The following is a 19,359-nucleotide window of genomic DNA, read 5'->3' on the forward strand; positions in this document are numbered from 1 at the left end:
TCTCAACGCCAATTAATAGAGATTGATGATAATGAACTAAGGGGGGAGATTTCAGAAAAGGAGGAGGATAATCATTCGATCAATCTTATAAAGGACTGGGAGATTGAGGAACCACAACCGCTGCAAATTCAACAGCAAGAAGAAAAAAGAAATAAGGAGAGGGAGACTTCAAACTGGGTACGACAAAACATGATCCAAGTTGGGTAAAGTTTTGGCTGTTGACTTCCAGGGCCATGAAGAAGAGGCCTTGGAGCTACTACTTCAAGTAGACAACTCAAGACAAGCCAGAAGAATGGAAGTAGAGGCTGTATGCAAGAAAACAAGATGCAGAGGTTCCCAAGAGTTAAAAAGTCTAGTAAGCTTTGATGTGAAATTTAAAAATAGTGGAACCAGGTGTATGGGGAGAAACTTGCTCATTAGTGATTAATGAAGTTTAAATTGGTTACATGGAATGTAAGGGGACTGAATAATAAGGATAAGAGAAGATTAGTCAAAAGTGTTATGGGGGATGGAATGTAGACATCATTTGTTTGCAAGAAACAAAGTTAGAGGGGGATGTGATAGAGGAGATTAGGCAAATTTGGGGAGGGAGATGAGTTAAATATGCATGTCAGGAAGCTAGTGGGACAAGAGGGGGAATTTTAATGTTGTGGGACAGTAGAGGGGGATATTCTGGAGACTGACATCTACACTATAGCTTGCAAATTTGAAGCTCAACTTCAAAATTTTAGTTGTCACATTACAGGGTGTATGCCCCCAACTGTTATGTAGAAAGAAGACTTGTTTGGGAGGAAATAAGGGCGATAAGAAGTTTAATAGAAGGGCCTTGGGCTGTGTGTGGAGATTTCAACGTGTTGAGGTTCATCTCAGAGAAGAGAAACTGTTTGAGAAAAACAAAAGACATGAGAGAATTTTCAGATTTCATAGAAGATCTGAAGTTGCTTGACACTCAACTAGAGAATGGTCAGTATACTTGGTTCAAAGGAGACAATCAAGACATAGCCTCCAGAATTGATAGGATTCTAAAATCAAAAGAATGGGATGAAATCTTCAACAACATCAAACAAATAGCTTTACAAAGGCTCGGATCAGACCACAATCCTATTACATTGCTTGGGGAGTGTGGAACCAAAACAAAAATTATTTCAAGTTTGAAAACTGGTGGTTAGAAACAGATGGGTTCACAAACAGAATCAAAGAATGGTGGGACACTATCAGCTTCTCTGGGAGACCAAATTTCATACTTGCTTCAAAACTTAAGGCATTAAAAGAAAAGCTTAAGGTCTGGAGCAGGAGTGATCAAGCGAACCTGGGAGCTAAAAGGAGGAACTTAGAGAGCAGACCTACAGGAAGGAAGTCATTAAAGCTAAATATGAAGAGGAAGATAACTAGATGACCAAAGAAGTGACTACATCATATGGGGTTAGTGTATGGAGATCCATTAGATCTCTGTGGTCCGAGTTTAAGGCTAACACAAATCAAAGTGAGGAATGGAGAGAAAATAGAATTCTGGAAAGATGCTTGCTATGAGGCAGGTAGGCTAGAGGCCTTGTATCCTGATATATACTCTCTCGTATCTCACTAACAGAAGACTATAGTAGATCACTGGACTCCTCAAGGTTGAACTTTATCTTTAGAAGACAATTAAATGATTGGGAGATTCAAAGGGTATCAGATTTTTTCAACACCATTGGGCAATTTAATGGACTGGAAGGAGGTCAGGACATTTTGTGGTGGAAAGGCAATCGAAAGGGCAGCTTTAAGGTGGGCTGTGCATACAACTGGTTGAACCACACCAAGCAACCTCAAAGTCACTGGCCATGGAGAGGAATTTGGAAGTCAAAAATTCCACTCAAAGTGGCATGTTTTGTTTGGTTGTTAGCCAAGTAGGCTGTACTAACTCAAGACAACTTAAAGAAAAGGGGGATACCATTATGTTCTAGATTTTTCTTTTGTGGGGAAACTGCTGAGACAATTAACCATCTCTTTCTACACTGCAAGATGACAAGTCAACTATGGAGGTTATTCCTGAGCCTTTTTGGGTATGTCATGGACCATACCTGCCAAGAGTCACAGAAGTAATTCAGAGTTGGGAGGAAGCAGGAAAGCAATCCAAGAATAGAGACTGATGGAGAATTGTCCCAGCTAGCATATGGTGGGCAATATGGAAGGAAAGGAACTCTAGAGCTTTCGATAGTGTTGAGAATAGTATGCAAAAAGTCAAACTAAATTGTCTTATGCTACTATGTTTTTGGTGTAATCAATTATATTCAAATGATACTAATTCCTTAATTGATGTACTAGACTCAATTTAGTTAAAGATAGTAGAATTTGAAGTACATGTTGTAAATACTGATCAATGTACTGGCTTTTGAGGAATAGACAAAGTTACCATTTTCAAAAAACAAACAAACAAGAAGAAGCACTTGATTGTAGAAATTTGATTGTCGGAAAACTCATATCTTGCCGAAAATTCGCTGAGCCTTGAAATAGCCGAAACTCTAATTACGACGATCGGATCTGGTAAAAAACAATACGGGTCTGGTCGGAATTGCTGGACGACCCCATAAGAAAAATTGACACAAATCAGACCAACAACCACCAGAAATTAACGTACAGTGACTTGTTTGCTCACTAGATTTTTCTCACTAATGCTTTAGTACTATGTGAGAAATATTGGAAAAGAATAAAAGTTACCACTTTCAAAAAAAACATTGGAAAAAATATTATTGAATTTTATATCTACATTATTACACTGACATTCTATTTATAGACACTACATTAGGATTTCTATTCCTATTCTAAGTAGGATTGTATATACATATTCCTCTTCTAAAAATATCAAAAAGTGGATTTTTGTCATTAGAACTGTCCATATCCATGTCATGGCTAGAGATGATTTAAAGCTGTGAAAGCATTGCTGTTAATACTTAACAGATAAGTTCAAGCCTCACTAAATATATCAACCATAGTGAAGAAATATATATATAACCATTATGAGTGGGACTCTTGTATGGGCCCCTGGTGTTAGTGTGTATCATCTCAAAACAGATTTAGTGGTGAAATTACTATTAGGAAAAACTAATTTAGTTTGTCTAGCTATTCGGTAAACATCACACGGATAATGAAAATCAAATAAAGATGGAATAGAATTGATATTCTTCATTTCAGAAGATGAATTTGAACTCAAAATTAAAGAGTAATCAGGCTGAAAAACAGTAGAAAAGAAGACTAAGGTGCCAAAGCCTTGCATTGTTATTTTCTTTTACAGGAAATGAAACTGAACTCAAAATTGAAGGGTAACCAGATTGAAAAACAATAGAAAAGGAAACATATTTGTTTTGTGAGAACTTGGGCTGGGTAGAGATTGGTGTTGATATAGGCCATCCTTAATGTCACCAAAGTCGTGAGCCCTCTTCACTGAAGGTGGCTGCAACATCCATCCACAATAAGAAATTATTAAGAGACAGTTCATCTATTTACAAAGTTTATGAACTGAGACCAAATTAAACCTAAAGGAGGAGACAGAACATTTTTTGAGAATGAAATTAGAGTAAATAGGCACATTGCCAAGATGACTTGCCTTGACTTACATGTGAAATTAGGAACTTGACATTTATTGACTTGATAAAGGCATCAATTATTGACTGGATAAAGGCATCAATTTAGAAAAGGTTGAGGAATAAGTGGCTATATTTCAGCACTCTAGAATCTAAGATCTAGGACATAGATTTTGTGGAAACAGAAGAAGAAACTGAATTTGTGAAGATTATACCAGAACAGGTAGCACCATTGACAAGGAGTTTGAAGATCCTGGCTGTACAAACTTCACTTGTTGGAGAAGCTGCACTAGTAGGAGAACTGCTCCTCAGTGAGCTGTTGTTCTGTGTTCCCTGCTTCAGTCACATTGAGTTTTTCACCATTTCCTTCAACTAAAGAACTGCATTGCTCTCGACAGGTCCTTGCTACCTCTTGGATTTCATAAACTATCCAATAATCCAATATCATTTATCAACATTGTGCCAAGGTTTTTGCAGTGACAGCAAAACAAGTTACTCTTTCTTTTGAATTCAAAATTTCCTAGCTTCTTTCCAGTAGAGTTCTGATTAGTTGCCAATAAAGAGGAGTTTCTTGGGTACTGCAAGTTCACAAGAATCTCACAGTGCTTTTCATTTTGGATTAGCAAGGAATAAGCCTGATTTAAATTTGGCACTGCTGCAGTGGTGAAATCATGATGATATTTGTCTTCATGGAAGCATAAGTTTCATTCACCCCCATGAGGAATTGAATCAGCCCTCCATCTTGAAATGATGTTGTCATTTTAGTCTTTCCACAACACATAAGAGTCACATGAGCTGCTTTGATTTTAAGAATGATTGTTGTCAAAGGCGCACTTAAGCCCTGAAGTGAGGCTCAAAACGCGTTGAGCACTTCGCCTTGCTTAATGTGCACTTTAGTTTCATCGAGAACACTCCAAGGCATACTTTTCCTCATGAATGAGCATTTCCTAAAGAGGCGACACTAAACCATTGATATTTCACTTTATCTTAAAAATAATTAATTTCTTTGTCCATATATTTCTGTCCAATTAGCAGTTTGAAATCCTTTTGCCTTATTAGTCTCTTCCATTGGGGCAACTTATCCCATGTAGATGATATATTACCGCTCCTAGATTTCATTAGCTCTCTCAGTATGGCTTAGCGGCCATTCTTTTGCTTGTGGTTAACTCCCTAGTTAAATAGGTGTTTTTGTTCTCAAGAGTTGACCATATTTTTGTGTATGTAATTTGCATCTCCATGATGCCTTTCTAATACAACATCTTACTTTATCAAAAAATAACAATAATTGTTTTTCATTCTTCTAATTATTAGTATTTGACTAAACATACACTCCCTTTGTCTATTTCATGTGGCATCCTTTCATTTTTAGTTCATCCCAAGAAAAATGTCACCTTACTATAATTGGATATCATTTAACTTTAGGACTCTCTTTTTACCCTTAATGTTCATTTTTTTCTTAAATACCCCGTCAAGTCAAAGGGTGTCATATAAAATGAGACAGAGTGCAATCTTTCCCCTCTTATTATCCTCCCTTATTACATTGTGCAATGTTCATTGTTCCTCCATTTTACCATTCTCCTTTTCTGTATCCACCTTGAAAATTGGTAGTTTGGACTGGACAACCATGATAGATGCATCATAGGAATTTACCTTTGGTAGTGCAGATGTGATGCACAATAATCTTGCAAATACTTCTTCCAAGGTAGGAACATATGGGCTAGAAAGGATTTGGTCACGAACTGAGGTTAGAACTGCTCGCAACCCAATCAAAGCCAAGACACGAAGAACCTGTCTCCTTGTGTCTCCTGATCATCTAATATGGTAGTACAAGGCATAAGATAATCAAATTTATCCCTTTGAGATTCTACCCGACCCAAATAACTTGCCATGTCTTGTTGATTTCATCGTAGATGAACAATATCTAAAACAACTTTGTAGATGAGTAGTATATCATTTGTATACAATGTTTTTGCTTAGTTCAACACTTTGCAACAGGTCTTACAAAACAAATTTAACAACATAGGATCAAGTGAATTCCACAGAAGACTACACCATTGTGCATCTATTTTGACCCAAGCAAGTCTATCAGTTGGTCCATTATTAGTACTGTTTTTGAGCAAGTGATCTTCAAATCCTTTACCTAGAAACGACAATTTCACAAAGGTTGCGGAAGAGGTGTGATTACCACTACCATATAATTTTATTGTTGTAAATTGCAAGAAATAACAAATTTTAGTACTATCTATTCAATTACAAAATTGCCCCTTGTGGATAATTTTAGATTATCCTTTATGCTACAACTGTTGAAAATGATCGGACGACTATAAGAAGCACCAGAAAATCATTTATCAATGGTTGAGATGACTCCATTTGTCCCACCATGCTTTGTACCTAGAGACTGTTCGAATCGACTTATTTTAGGTGCTTTTAAGCCAAAACAAACACTTATGTAGTGGTTGGGTAAGAAAAAAAAGTGCTTTTAACCTCTTGTTTTTAAGCCAAAATAACAAAAATAAACTGAAGACTTTAAACCATTCACTTCGGTCCTTCAATTTTTAGTTTGGTCTGACTGCAATTAAAAAAGGGAGGCCAGGTGCACTAAAACTTACTTTATGCACGGGTCCATAGAAGGGCGGGACAAAAGGGTCTATTGTACGCAACCAATTTGGCTTGAAAGGAATTATAATTCCCAAATTTATTCCATCTTCTTCCCATTGCATGCTTGCTCGTCTTATTTGCTCAATTCTGTGTCACCATTGCTGTGTGAGTTATTTATTTCCAATGAAGTGACTTAGACTTGTATTTCAACCTTAGGTTGCGAAGCTGTTCTCGAAGATCGAAGAAATGGTAGAGGAAGAAACCAATCTGGTATTTGTTTTAATTGGTGAGAATTATAATAACTGAAGAATTCAGTTATAGTGATGAACTATTTAATTATCTTTCAGCATAGTAACTCCTTGCCCTTATTTTAACAGATGAAGTTGAAAGCCTTGCCGCTGCTAGAAAAGCTGCTTTGTCTGGCTCTGAACCTTCAGATTCTATCAGGGTACCAATATATTTTGTATTAACAATAAACTTAGACCCTATTGAGATTTCTTTTTGTTGAAGAACTGATGTGTTTTTTGTATTAAGCTGCATATTGGTTTATCCTTTGACTCATGCTATAACTTGTCAGGTAGTGAACGCTCTGTTGACCCAGCTTGACAAGTTGAAGTCCGCGCCAAATGTCATAATTCTGACAACGTCCAATATCACTGCTGCTATTGGTAATCCTGTCATTAAATTCAGATGCTATATAAGGAGAGTTCATCTCATCATCTTCATGCAAATATTGTTAGTTTATCAGTTAGATATTTTTAAATCTATGCACTGGCCACTGGCTAGAGAATATAAAATTTCCACATTTAGCCTCCAACATCAATCTTATGCCCATAATTATTGCTTCCTCTGTCCTAATTTGTCACTTTCCTTTTTAGTCAGTCCCATAAAGAATGACACATTTCTAAGGAAATGTTTTGAGAAAATAGCTGAATCATCCCCTCCTCTCTCTCCCCCCCCCCCCCCCCCCCAAATCTATAACTGAATTTTCAACTACACACTTATATTTCATGTGGGTCCTGTACCCCCTTGGACTCTTTAAAAGCAAAATAAAATATACCCCACCATTACCCACAACTATTAACATTGCAAACGCTATCAAAATCACCAAATAATCATTAAAACTATTACTCATATGGTTGGAAAAATCAAATCTTCATTAATCTCCTTGATCCAGTAAAATTCATTAACCTTCAAATCTTATCTTTAGTCTTTATTATTGTTTGATGAAGAATATTGTTGGTTTCTTTGACCCGAAGGAGGGATGATAAGTGCTGATATGGGTCTTTGATTGAGATTTGATTTGTGGGTTATAGAAGTTGGGGGATGGGGGTGACTAGGGAGGAATGGGGTGGAGAGAGATTAAAGATTAAAGGGAGTTTACTGTGAGAAAACATGTCTGAAGACTATGGAGAAGTGTGAAGAGTGAAAATGATGATGAAGAACGTGAATTACCTTATCTTTTTTTCTTTGATATACATGGTATTTGGTAGTTGACAGCGCGTGTGCATCACTACATGTTAAGAATATGGTTGTCTAGTCTTAGAGTGGTGTACATATTCCGCTTTATATTAGTCTAACGGGGCAATAGGACTTCGTGAAATATAAGTGTGTAGTTGAGAATCTGATTACAGGTTGGGGGGCATTTGGCTATTTTCTTAAAATGTCTTCTTGGAAAACAAGTTGGTTTCTAATTTATTCTCATGTTTGGTTGGTGAGTAAAAAATATTTCTCAATATTCATTTGATAAATGAAAACATTTTTTTATAAAATATCTTTATTTTTGGCTATAGAAAAGAAAATACTTTTTAGCAAAATAGTTTCACCCAAAAATCAACCTCAATAATTGATTCGGGACCCAACTCAACAGCCAATCTTGGACCTGATCTCGACTCCTGACCTGGGATACGACCCGGACACTAACACCCTAATCAGGACACAGCTCTAGTGAACTATCAAGGATCGTACCTCGAGAGTCGACCTAGAACTTGACCTTGACTCTTGATCTAGAACTCGACATTCAAACGGTAACCCGACCTCGACATCATACCTGATGAAATCCCACAAGTGAGGTGTGGGGAGGGTAGAACATACGCAAACCTTATCGCTACCTCATGAAGATAAAAAACTTGTTTTGAGGGCTGCGCGTTCGGTCGGTTTGGTTCGGTTTTCTAAATTTTGGTTCAGTTTTTCGATTCGGTTTGACATATGTGAAACCAAACCAAACTGAAAAAAATTCAGTTTGGTTCGGTTATTATAATATTGGTTCGGTTTATTTCGGTTTGGTTTCCGGTTTAACCAAATTTAATTAAAAGTCGTCTGTGGACTTTAGTAGTTGTCTAACCAAATTTATTTCAGACATGTTGGCTTTAGTACTTGTTTTCTAAACACCACAAGACAGTACAAAAAGTAACAAACATTTGATGTTGTAGAAACTAAACGTTCTGCACAAAGGCTAAAATGATGTTGTAGAGTCTTAAAATTAATTTAGGAAGTAAACACTAAGAATGTGTACTATGGACCAAAATGAACTATCTTTGCCATGTTTATGTCTCCAAATTTCACCAACAGACAACAAATGGATGTCTTCTTGTCTCAAAACACATTTTGCCAACTTTATGACAAACGGGAATTATAAAGGTCAATATATGCTCCAAAATCATTAAAGGCTCATTGAGAAAGATTAGCTATGAACTTCTTCTCACAGTAAAAGAACACTCACATTGCTCACATAGAAACCATAAGAACCAATGTTTGTGAGATAATCACTGCCAAAATATGTATGTATAGAATAAATTACTTCTTCTAGAGGAAACTCAAAGCAACTAAATTGGTCTACAAAGATCTCAAATAAAGAGTAGTCTCTAGGATGAGTCCCTACTACTTGGTCTTTGCAACTTGTGTCTGTCTCACTGGAGCTACTAGTCTACTATGAGCCTCCGACTTACAAGTTACGAGTTACGAGAGTTGAGAGATGAGAGATAAGATTTGCGGGCTTGCGACATATGTTGAGAGATGAGCGACAACCACTAAATCTGATGTTAGGACTTAGGGCAATCAATTTAGGGCTTGCTAAATTTTGATTGGAATTGGGTTGGGTATGGGCTGAGAATTTTAATTAAGGTTGTGGACTTGTGGGCTATGAACTATAACTTGTAATTGGGCCTGCTGGTAATGGGATAAAGAATATGTACATATAATTTTGATTTTTTTGGTTAACCAAATTTTTAAAGCTAAAAACCAAAAATCAAACCGAAAAACTAAAATATTGAAAATCAAAACCGAAACCGATCGAAATAACCGAAAAACTGAAATTGAAATTCAAAAAAAATCGGTTCGGTCATTTTTTTCGGTTTTAACCATATTATGCCCAACCCTACTTGTTTTTAAAAGACCCTTAGCTCTAGTGCAACAAATCCTGGTATACTGCTGAAGGAGTCAATTAAGAAAATATAGCAAATGACAAGGAAACAATGGAAAAGTCTACCCGAGAGGAGCCAAAATAAAATGAAATTATGTGTAATCGAAACACTATAAACTACATACTAGGATTGATTAATAAAGAGAAAAGACATAAAGTCAACACTTAAGTTGTCCGGAATTTTCAAAAAGACATCTTAACTTTGTAACCGTCCTATTACCCCACTAAACTATTTTGAATGAATATAATTATATCATTTTTTGTCCACCTGACATAGAGAGTGGTGTGCACTCTCTCAAAGAGAGTAAACAACCTATAATAAATAATATAATTTTATTTTTTTTAAGTACTTTATTATAAAATATATTTTTCTTGTTATTTTAATTTTTTTTTACTTTTTATTTTTTCTTTCTCTTTTCTTCTTTCTTCTTTCTTCTTCAAAAATCCATTCTCATGTCCATCCATTAAAGCTTACCACAACTTCACCTTTCTTTTTTATTACTATTAATTTTACTCTCTTTAATTTTAAAATTTTATCTAAATATTTTCTTAAATTTCGAACAATTTGATAAACTCATTAGATTTCATGATGATCAGGAAGTATCATATAATTTCTTTTTATCCGATTTCAATTAAGTTTTTCACTTCGGGAATTAATTGATTCTTTTAAAATTATCATTTCTAATTTTGAATCTTGTATGAAAATGAGTAGTTTATGATACCTTCTAAATTTTCTTAGAAAAATAATTAATTTTGCTATTAATAATTCAATAAAGTTTAAAAAAATAATATGAATTCTATAAAGAATTTGACCAGAAGAAGAAAAACAAAATAAAAAATGGGAGTAGGGTTCAATTTGACATGGGGTGTAGAAGGTGAAGAAAAAAAGATAGTAGAGGAATGAATCACTTGAAAGTGGGAGGTGGGAGATGAAGTGAAATTTAAGATAAATCAAAATTAAAAGTCAAAAAGTAAGAGAGAGAGAGAAATAAAGTTTTAAAAAAAAGATAAAGGAAAAACTTAAGATAAAAAAATAAATTTTAAATTAAATTAACATGTGTCATGTAATGATTGGTGTGTGAAACACTTGCTTCTTAAAACTTGGGGCTGATCGAAAAATGGTATAATAATATATTTTCAAAATTGTTTAGTGGTGTAATAGGACAGTTGCAAAGTTAAAGTGTCTTTTTGCAAATCCTAGATAACATGAGTGGTGATTTTCTGTCTTTTCTCATTAATGAATAAAATCTACAATATTAAACTATGATAAAACTACCGTAATACCACTAGTACCATCGCCAATACCCGTAGCCTAAGCAAGACGTCGCTACACTACCTTCTACCCTAATATGTGCCCTCCACACCCTCCTATCTAGGGTCATATCTCTTGATAGCTGAAGCTGCGTCATATCATGTCTTATCACCTCTCTCCAATACTTATTCGGGCTACCTGTGCCTCTCTTCATTCCCTCTATAACCAACCTCTCGCACATCCTCACCTTGGTGTCTATACATCTCTTCACATATCCAAACCATCTTAATTTCATTTCCCTCATCTTGGCCATTATGAAGGCCATTCCCACCTTATGTCTGATTTCTTCATTTCTAATCTTATTGCTCCTAGTATGACCTCACATCTACCTCAACATACACATCTCCGTAACATGCATCTTTGAACTTGAGAGTTTTTGACTAGCAAACACTCAGCCCCATACAACAATGTCAGTCAAACCACCACTATAGAAAAATATTTGAGTTTTGATGGTACCTCTTTATAACACAAGACCTCGGAGGCAAGACTCCAGCTCATTCATGCTGCACCAGTACAATGTGTGATATCACCATTGATGTCCCCACCCTCCCGAACTATAGACCCAAGACACTTGATTGTATCCCTCTTGTACATTTTGTGTGTCAAGCCTCATTTCCAAACCTACCTCATACGTCACCTCAATTAATTTGCACTCCACATATTCAGTCATGGTCCGATTCCACCTAAACTCTTTAGCCTCCCAACAGTTGATTCAACATTTGACCTTGAGGCCCGATCCCGAATATCCGACTTGAGGTCCGATACCAAAACTAGGATCCAATTTTCAAAATAGGATTCAATATCTAACGCAAGATCCATCCATGTTACCCAACTCAAGACCCGACATTAAACTCGAGACTTGGCCAAAGACCTGCCTTTTGGAATTCGGACATGACCCCAACACTCGACCTCGATTCCTAATCCAATGCTCAATCATGACACTCAATTAGAGATGTGAATTTTGGATCAGAATCCGACTTAGACACCCGACCTAAGACTCAAATTCCTCAACGAGAGCCAATCTCGACACACAACTTGAGACTCAAACTTACCCTATTTTGACACTCAACCCCGACTCTCGATCCAAGACTCGACTCCCAAATCAGGACATGACCCCAACACTTACCCCGATGACTGCTACAGGTGCTGATCCTGACATACGATTGAGATTCACCTTTGATAGTTGACCCTATCTCGACACCTAACTTTGGATTAGGATTCTAGACTAGGCCAACCTTAGATAACCTCGACACCCAACATGAGACCTAACCTCAAGACTCGACTTGAGACCTAACTCGACTCTTGAACCAATATCCAACTTTGAAATCGAGTCTTGGCCCCAACATTCAATCTAGCATTTGACCTTGAATCTTCACTGAAGACCCAACACCAAACACATGATCCAATCCTAACTTGATCGTACCTAGGACTCGGGATGTGGGCCTCGCATTGAGGTTAGGAGACATGAATTAAGTCCTAAAATGAGAAATTCAGGTGTGTGCTTTGAAAAGAGTTCTGAAAAATGTTTTTCTTACTTTTTGGAGGTAAGTCATTTTCTTTAAATTTGAGGAAAATAAGTTAATTTAGAAAATATTTGTAGAAACTCTTAAAAAACCCAACCAAACACACTGTTTGTAACAGTTTAATTTGAAAATACTCATTTTATCCTTAAAGAAATGATTTATAGCCAGACAAACATCTATCACTGACCACAAGTTTAAAGTCTTTGTTTCTTAAACTCCGTGCCAAGTCAAAGGGAGTATCCTTTTTGTTCTACTTCCTGGGTCTCAATTTATATGATGGTGTTTGACTAAGCATGCCGATGGTTTATCAACATCTCTAACCCACAAATGTAGGGGTAAGGTTTGTGTACACCCCGCACTCCCCAAACTCCAGTTGTAAGATTATATAGAGTATGTAGTTGTATTTGTTTGATTGAACATAGAGTTTAAAAAAATAACATACTTAGTGTGATTTTACAAGTGGGGTCTAGGGAGGGTAACATCATATATATAGAGGTTATTTCCAGTAGACCTCCGATTTAAAAAAAGTTTGCCAACCAGTTTGAGAAAGGGAATACAAATATGAGAGCAATAACAAAAATAAAATAGTGCGAAAAGGGAAGTAGTAGTACTACACGACGAAAAGGAGGAAGAACAATAACTACAATTGAAAGAAGTATGCTATGTTTTTCGACGCATACTAAAAAGAAAAAGTATGATACATAAATTGGAAGAGAGGTAGTATGATTTCTGAAAATAAATAATTGTCTCCTCTCTAATTTTATACATTACGTTAGTTTTATTAAAGATGGAAAATTCAAAAAAACTCTTAAGGTTTGTTGGGCTTTAGATGAAAAGCGCAAATAAAACGTGACCTTTAATGAAAAAAGGTGTAAATTAATTTTTTTTACAATACATGATGTCCAAAGACTAGTAATTATAAGTATGAATAACAATATGTAGGATAGAATTGATAAATAGTTATGATAATATGAAATATCAATTACTTAGTGTTGCCTTCTTAGGATTACATTCATTGGCGAGAAAAAAGTATGTCTTAGAGCCTTGATGATAACACTGAAGTGCCAACCCAAGCTAATCGGAACACTCGACATGTTGCGCACCTTTGATAGTGACAACACTTCATTACGTTTTGATGCAGACTGGTGTGATTACTCTCTGCTAGGAAAATTCTTTAGTCACCCAAATTGATAGGATAAATCAGGGAGTTGAATTAGAGCCCATTTGGATTGGCTTAAAAATAATTGATTTCAAGTCAAAAATAAAAAAGTCAAACTTAAAGACTTTTGAGTCAAAAAATTAAAGTAGGGGGAGACCTACTTTTGGTTTTTGTCTTATATAATGTCATTTTAAACTTATTTCAAGTTATTTTTGATCTAATCATATACTTCCTAACTTATTTTAACCAGTGTTACAAAAGGCGAGCGCCTCCTCGCCATTGGCGAGAGGCGATGCTTCCTCGCCATTCTCCATTGCGGCGAGGCGAGATCAAAATGGCGATGTGTAGCGACGTATGGCGACAGCAAAGGCGCCACCTTTTTAATTTAAAAAATTTGAAAATATTTGACTTAATAATATTAGTCAAAATTAGGTTTTTTTTATACTTTTGAAATTGCTGCTTTCTCCCTCGCGATTGACTTCTTCTCAGCTTTTCCATCGCGACTCTCTTCTCCCTCACTGCCTTCTCTCTCGCGGCAGACTTCTCAAGTTCTCCCTCGCTCTTTTCTCAGTCGCGACAGACTTCTCCAGTTCTCCCTCGCGATTCTGTTCTCCAGTTCTCCCTCGCGACTGTCTTCTCAGTTGTCCCCTTGCGACTCTCTGCTGCTGCGGCCTGCGAGGTATATCGTTTTTCTCTGTTCTTCTTCTTCAATTTTTTCCTGTTCTTCAAAAAAAAAATTCAGTTCTGTTTTTCTCGTCTAAGCAGTGCTTACTGCTTTGTGTGATTTTTTTTTAAAATTATAGGCAGTCAATTAAAAAAAAAATCTTTCCAGTTTCCTAATTATTTATTCCAATATTCCTAAACAGTGAATTAATTGAATTCAATAACCAATGGCGGATGCTAGCAAAAAGAGGGACATTGGATGAAATTATGACACTCAAGGAGCGACGAAAGATTCGGTTAATTGTAACTTTTGTGGGAGTACTTTTAATGGTGGAATAATTCGACACAAACAACATTTAGTGGGTGATTTCCAGAATGTTAAACAATGTGCCGCTTGTCCGTCGGAGATTAGAGAAGAAATAAGGGCTTATATGCAAAACAAAATCGCTAATAATCCCAAATGTTAAGTGAGGTAGCCGGAAGAATATATTGATGTTGATGATCTTGATGAAATGGATGATTATGAGGAAATGATGCCTCCCTCCAAAACTCAAAAGATATCTTCTAGTGGAGGTTCATCCACCGCACGGAATGTGACGAAAGGACCTTTGAACCTTTATTTTTCACAAAAATCAACACAAAAAGGAGGCTTTGAAAAAGGAGGAGGAATTGATGAAACAAAGAAAATTCTAAGAGTGTGCAGTAAGTGCTTTTGCAATTTGGATGTATGATGCCGGGCTCCCTTTTAATTGCGTCAATCTTAAATCGTTCGATAAATTTATTGAGGCGGTTGGACAACATGGCCCCGAAATGAAGCCTCCTACATTCCATGAAGTTAGAGTCACTCATCTTAAAAAAGAGGTGGATAAAATAGAAAAAATTGTTGATGAGCATAAAGTGCAATGAACAAAGTTTGGATGTTCCATTATTATGGACAAATGGACGGCACGAAATGGCAAAATGATCATCAATATTTTGGTGAATTCTCCAATCGGTAGTGTATTTCTTGGTTCTGTTGATGCTAGCAATGGATCTAAGGATAACACAAAAATGTAGAAGTTATTTGAAAGCACTATCGAGAGAATTGGACCGGAAAATGTTGTACAAATTGTCACCGATAATGCTAGTGAGAATGTCACAGCCGGAAGTATGATGATGGGTGCGTACCCACACATTTATTGGACTCCATGTGCCGCTCATTGCATCAACTTAATATTTTGTGACATATTCAAGGTTAAGCCATATGCTTCCGGTAATCAACCTATCCTTTACCTTTCTTTATAGTCAATAATTCATTAGCTACTAATTAATATAATTAATCTTTCTGTAACAGTTTTCAAGAAGGCCATCAGAATCCATTCTTACATTAGTCAAAGACCATTGTTGTTAAACTTGATGAGAAAATTCACCAAAGAAAGAAATTTGGTGAAACAGGCCAAGACAAGATTTGCAACGACATTCTTAACTTTGAGAGTTATGTACATACAAAGAAAAAACTTGAGAACTTTAGTCCTCTCAACCGAATGGAATTCAAGTAAATTTGCAAAGGAAGTTTTGAGGAAAGAAGTTGCCAATCTTATTATTCCTGTCCAGTTTTGGAATGATGTTGTTCGGAAACTTACAGTTTTGTGGCCCTTTGACAAAAGTGCTTCGTTTGGTGGATGGGGAGAAAAAACTACCATTGGTTATATTTATGAAGCAATGGATAGAGCCAAAGAAGCTATTGCACATGGTTTTCGTGGAGTTAAGAAGCAATATGAGAAAGTGTATGAAATTATTGATGCAAGGTGGTCAGAACAACTCCATCGGCCTTTGCATGCTGGGGGCCATGTTTTGAACCCAGTATTATATTATAAAGCTCAACAAGAGGGAACTTTAGCAAAGTCTCTGTGGACCGAGTATATTGCATGTGTTGAGAAGTTGGTCCATGATACAACAATACCAGATGCACTAGTCGCTGAGCTTCCTAAGTACAAAATGGCGGATGGACTATTTGGTTGTGGTCCGGCTAAAAATGCTAGAGACACAAGGTCACCGGGTAAGTGGTTTGATTTGACTGATTTATAGTCACTAACCTTTAAATTTATTTTATTATAGTTGAATGTTGGTCACTATTTGATAGTGAAACACCAAACTTGCAAGAGTTTGCCATGAAAGTATTAAGCCTAACTTGTAGCTCATTCGGATGTGAGCAAAATTGGAGTTTGTTTGAACATGTAAGTAAAAATTTATATCCTAATTTTCACATTATATTATTATCAATATCAACTAGTTAATATCAATAACTTATGCACAGATTCATTCCAAAAAGAGGAATAGGCTTACACTATGGCGTCTCAAATGATCTAGTGTACATTACAATAGAACATTGAAACGTCGTTATGATGCTCGTGATCTTATTGATCCAATTCGCTTGGATAACATAGATGATTCAAATGAACGGTTAGTTAGATGCCTCGAAGATCAAGATGATGAACTAGTATATGAGGATGATGATCTTTGTTGCTGCGACAAATGGAGCGGACGAGAGTATCTATCATCTTAGCGGACTTTCTTCAAGATCAAGAGCACTTGACAAGGGCAAAGGAGTAGAAAGTACATCTACAAGTTCATCTTCAAGTAGGACTCAGACACTAATTGATGAATAATATGAGGAGGAAGAAGATTAAGAGCAATATAATGATGTAGAGGATTTTGATCTTCAAGAGTTGGATAATTTTGAAGAAGAATAGACTTTTAAAGTTTTAGTTTATTGTATTTTGAATTGTTTGATCTTTAAAGTTTTAGACATTTTAGTATCTACGATTGGTTTTTGAATTGAATATTTGCTAATATGTGTTATTGCTATTAAGATTTTGGATAAAATATACAATTAAATATTTTTAATTTTTGGTATTAATTGACGCCTTGATTAAAAAAGGCAAGCGCCTCGCCGCCTGGCGAGACAGACCCTTTTCGCCTTTTGTCGCCTCTCGCCGTCCACAACACTGATTTTAACTCATTTTTTACTTATTTGAAGTTATTTTAATCTTGTCAAATACTTCATAACTTATTTTAAGTCATTTTTGACTTAGTTGAAGTTATTTTTATATTTGCCACAGAGTTCCAGAAGTCAAAAACTGACATAAAAGTAGGTTTGGCCAATTTTTAAGTCAATCGAAACACCTTCTCAGCAATCCTGCTCCTACTGTCCAGTTTCCGGTAATATTTCGGGTTTCCATATGGGCCTGAAATTCCTATCGTAAGTTTCGATTATTGATCTTTACCACCACCCAGTATTGATCTACCCAGCACTTTGGAATGTTTAGTGTCTTTTGTCAAATTGTGGTACAAGATGTCATCTACGCTTTTGTTTCACGTCATAACTAAGAACTATCTCGGCTGATCGACAAAACTGAAGTATTTGAACAATATAATGTAGATGTCTAGTTCTCCAAGTATTCTGCTGTAAGTAGTCATGCAAACTGAAATACGAAAGGCTATATATTGCTTTGACAATGGAATTGCAAGCACGGTGACTCTAGAGTTTCTTTAATTGTCTGAGATCACTGTGTGCAGATTCTAGTTCATATAATAATATCAACTTCACTTTGTTGTTTTATCCTTTCTTTTTTCCTTTTCAAAAAGCATGTGTGGATGATCTTGCATGTGTTTGTTCCTCCCTTTTTGAATCTTTTTTACAAGTGCCATGTTCAAATTTTTCTACCATCGGTTTCTTCTGCTATTAAAATTTCAAACCAGTACCAGCTGTACAATATGTAATGCATGTTTAGCATTGCTAGATTGAATATCTTCATTTGAAAGCTGCCGTAATGTACACTAGAAGATGAAAATCTGGAATTTTCATGAAAATTAAACTGATGTTACAGTGCAATTGGTGCATTTTCCCTTTTACTTCCATTTTCTGCCAGGTACATGCTTACCACCATCTCCTGATCAGATTCACATGAGTTGCAATTTATTTCTAAAAGATGTAACCTTCATGGGATTGCAGATATAGCTTTCGTGGATCGTGCTGACATTAAGGCTTATGTTGGACCACCTACGCTTCAAGCACGTTATGAGATACTCCGATCATGCTTGCAAGAGCTATTGCGTACTGGAATTTTGTCAAATTCGCAGGTACTACTTGTTGGTCTTTGGTTAGCAATTCTTTACAAATGACTGGAGTATATGCAGGATGGAGGTTGCCTTGTTCTTCCAAGTTATGCTAGTTTGAAGGAGAAGATGAGTGAAGTAGTTTCAACTGAGTCTCAAATGTTTCCACATCTTGGTAAACAATTGCTTGAAGCTGCAGAGGCCTGTGAGGTAAAGATTTGCCCTTTATTTCCAGTCAAGTAAATGCAGCAGCATATAATTGTGATGAACGAATATGTGTATCTTTCAGGGTATGAGTGGAAGATCACTTAGAAAGCTACCATTCTTGGCACATGCTGCACTTGCTAATCCTTACAGTTGTGAACCTGGCAAATTTTTGCATGTAATGATGCAAACAGCTAAAAGAGAGCGTTCAGAGCTGTCTGAGTGATTTTTTCCCCATTAATTGTTAAAAATCCTGCTTCTGTTAGCAAGCTCAACTATAAAGCAAACGGGGAGAGAAATTATCATATGCATAGTTACTTGAGCCAGAAAGAAAGAAGCTCTTTGGGGAGGAGAGTTGAGAGGTTTTTGGGCAATGTGATATATTTGAAAGTTAATGTATTCTTGCTTGTTGTAACATCCATTGAGCTACGAGCTGCATCTGCATATATAAAACTTTAGCTGATTAATGGCATATATATATATATCGTATCCCCATCAGATATTGATTGAACAAGTCAGTCATCGTGGGTCGAATTAACTTTCGTTTACCAAGCAGGGTTGACGCTCTGATTATGTCAGCCATTGAGCATTAATGAAGTTGATAATAGACCCCACCCCGTTTTATTTTGGCATCACAAATTGTTGCAAATGATGTCAATATTATATTCTATGTATATAGAAAATTAGGGTTATTAACTGAGTTTGAGTTTAAGAAATTTGCTTAATCGTGTCTGATACAATCGCACTCAATCACCACGATAGAACTTAGTCTAGGACTTGAAAGCTCGAAAAAGATGGAACTATTACAGGATATAATCGAG

The 19,359-nt window shown here is 36.2% G+C and overlaps 2 protein-coding genes across 4 annotated transcripts in view; both read left to right on the top strand.

Moving 5' to 3' along the window:
• LOC101262093 (pachytene checkpoint protein 2 homolog) overlaps positions 1-19,036 on the top strand; it is a 41,584-nt gene extending 22,548 nt beyond the window's left edge. Inside the window, exons 9-15 of one of the 3 annotated variants that reach the window (XM_026028686.2) lie at positions 6,375-6,444; positions 6,536-6,606; positions 6,736-6,826; positions 18,106-18,147; positions 18,231-18,358; positions 18,416-18,544; positions 18,624-19,036. In XM_026028686.2, the coding sequence (XP_025884471.1) occupies positions 6,375-6,444; positions 6,536-6,606; positions 6,736-6,826; positions 18,106-18,147; positions 18,231-18,358; positions 18,416-18,544; positions 18,624-18,764 (672 nt within the window). In that variant the 3' untranslated portion in view covers positions 18,765-19,036. Of the gene's footprint in view, positions 1-6,374; positions 6,445-6,535; positions 6,607-6,735; positions 6,827-14,144; positions 14,422-18,105; positions 18,148-18,230; positions 18,359-18,415; positions 18,545-18,623 lie in introns of those variants that run through there. The other 2 variants (XM_004252645.5, XM_026028687.2) reach the window with 2 other exon arrangements.
• Positions 15,244-17,139, top strand: LOC104645183 (uncharacterized). The gene is made up of 4 exons (XM_069292769.1): positions 15,244-15,488; positions 15,570-16,274; positions 16,359-16,452; positions 16,533-17,139. Exons 1-3 carry the CDS (start codon positions 15,386-15,388, stop codon positions 16,388-16,390), a joined length of 840 nt encoding a protein of 279 aa, XP_069148870.1. The 5' UTR covers positions 15,244-15,385; the 3' UTR covers positions 16,391-16,452; positions 16,533-17,139.
• Positions 19,037-19,359: the final 323 nt, after the last annotated feature.

This window comes from Solanum lycopersicum, chromosome 12 (assembly GCF_036512215.1).
Source record: "Solanum lycopersicum chromosome 12, SLM_r2.1".
Classification (NCBI taxonomy): domain Eukaryota; kingdom Viridiplantae; phylum Streptophyta; class Magnoliopsida; order Solanales; family Solanaceae; genus Solanum; species Solanum lycopersicum.

Bases quoted from the DNA above. Each gene is read 5' to 3' on its own strand.
- LOC104645183 (XM_069292769.1), top strand. From the start codon at position 15,386: ATGATGATGGGTGCGTACCCACACATTTATTGGACTCCATGTGCCGCT. The intron at 15,489-15,569 runs GTAATCAACCTA...TTTCTGTAACAG, and splicing joins GGTTAAGCCATATGCTTCCG to TTTTCAAGAAGGCCATCAGA. The intron at 16,275-16,358 runs GTAAGTGGTTTG...ACTATTTGATAG, and splicing joins TAGAGACACAAGGTCACCGG to TGAAACACCAAACTTGCAAG.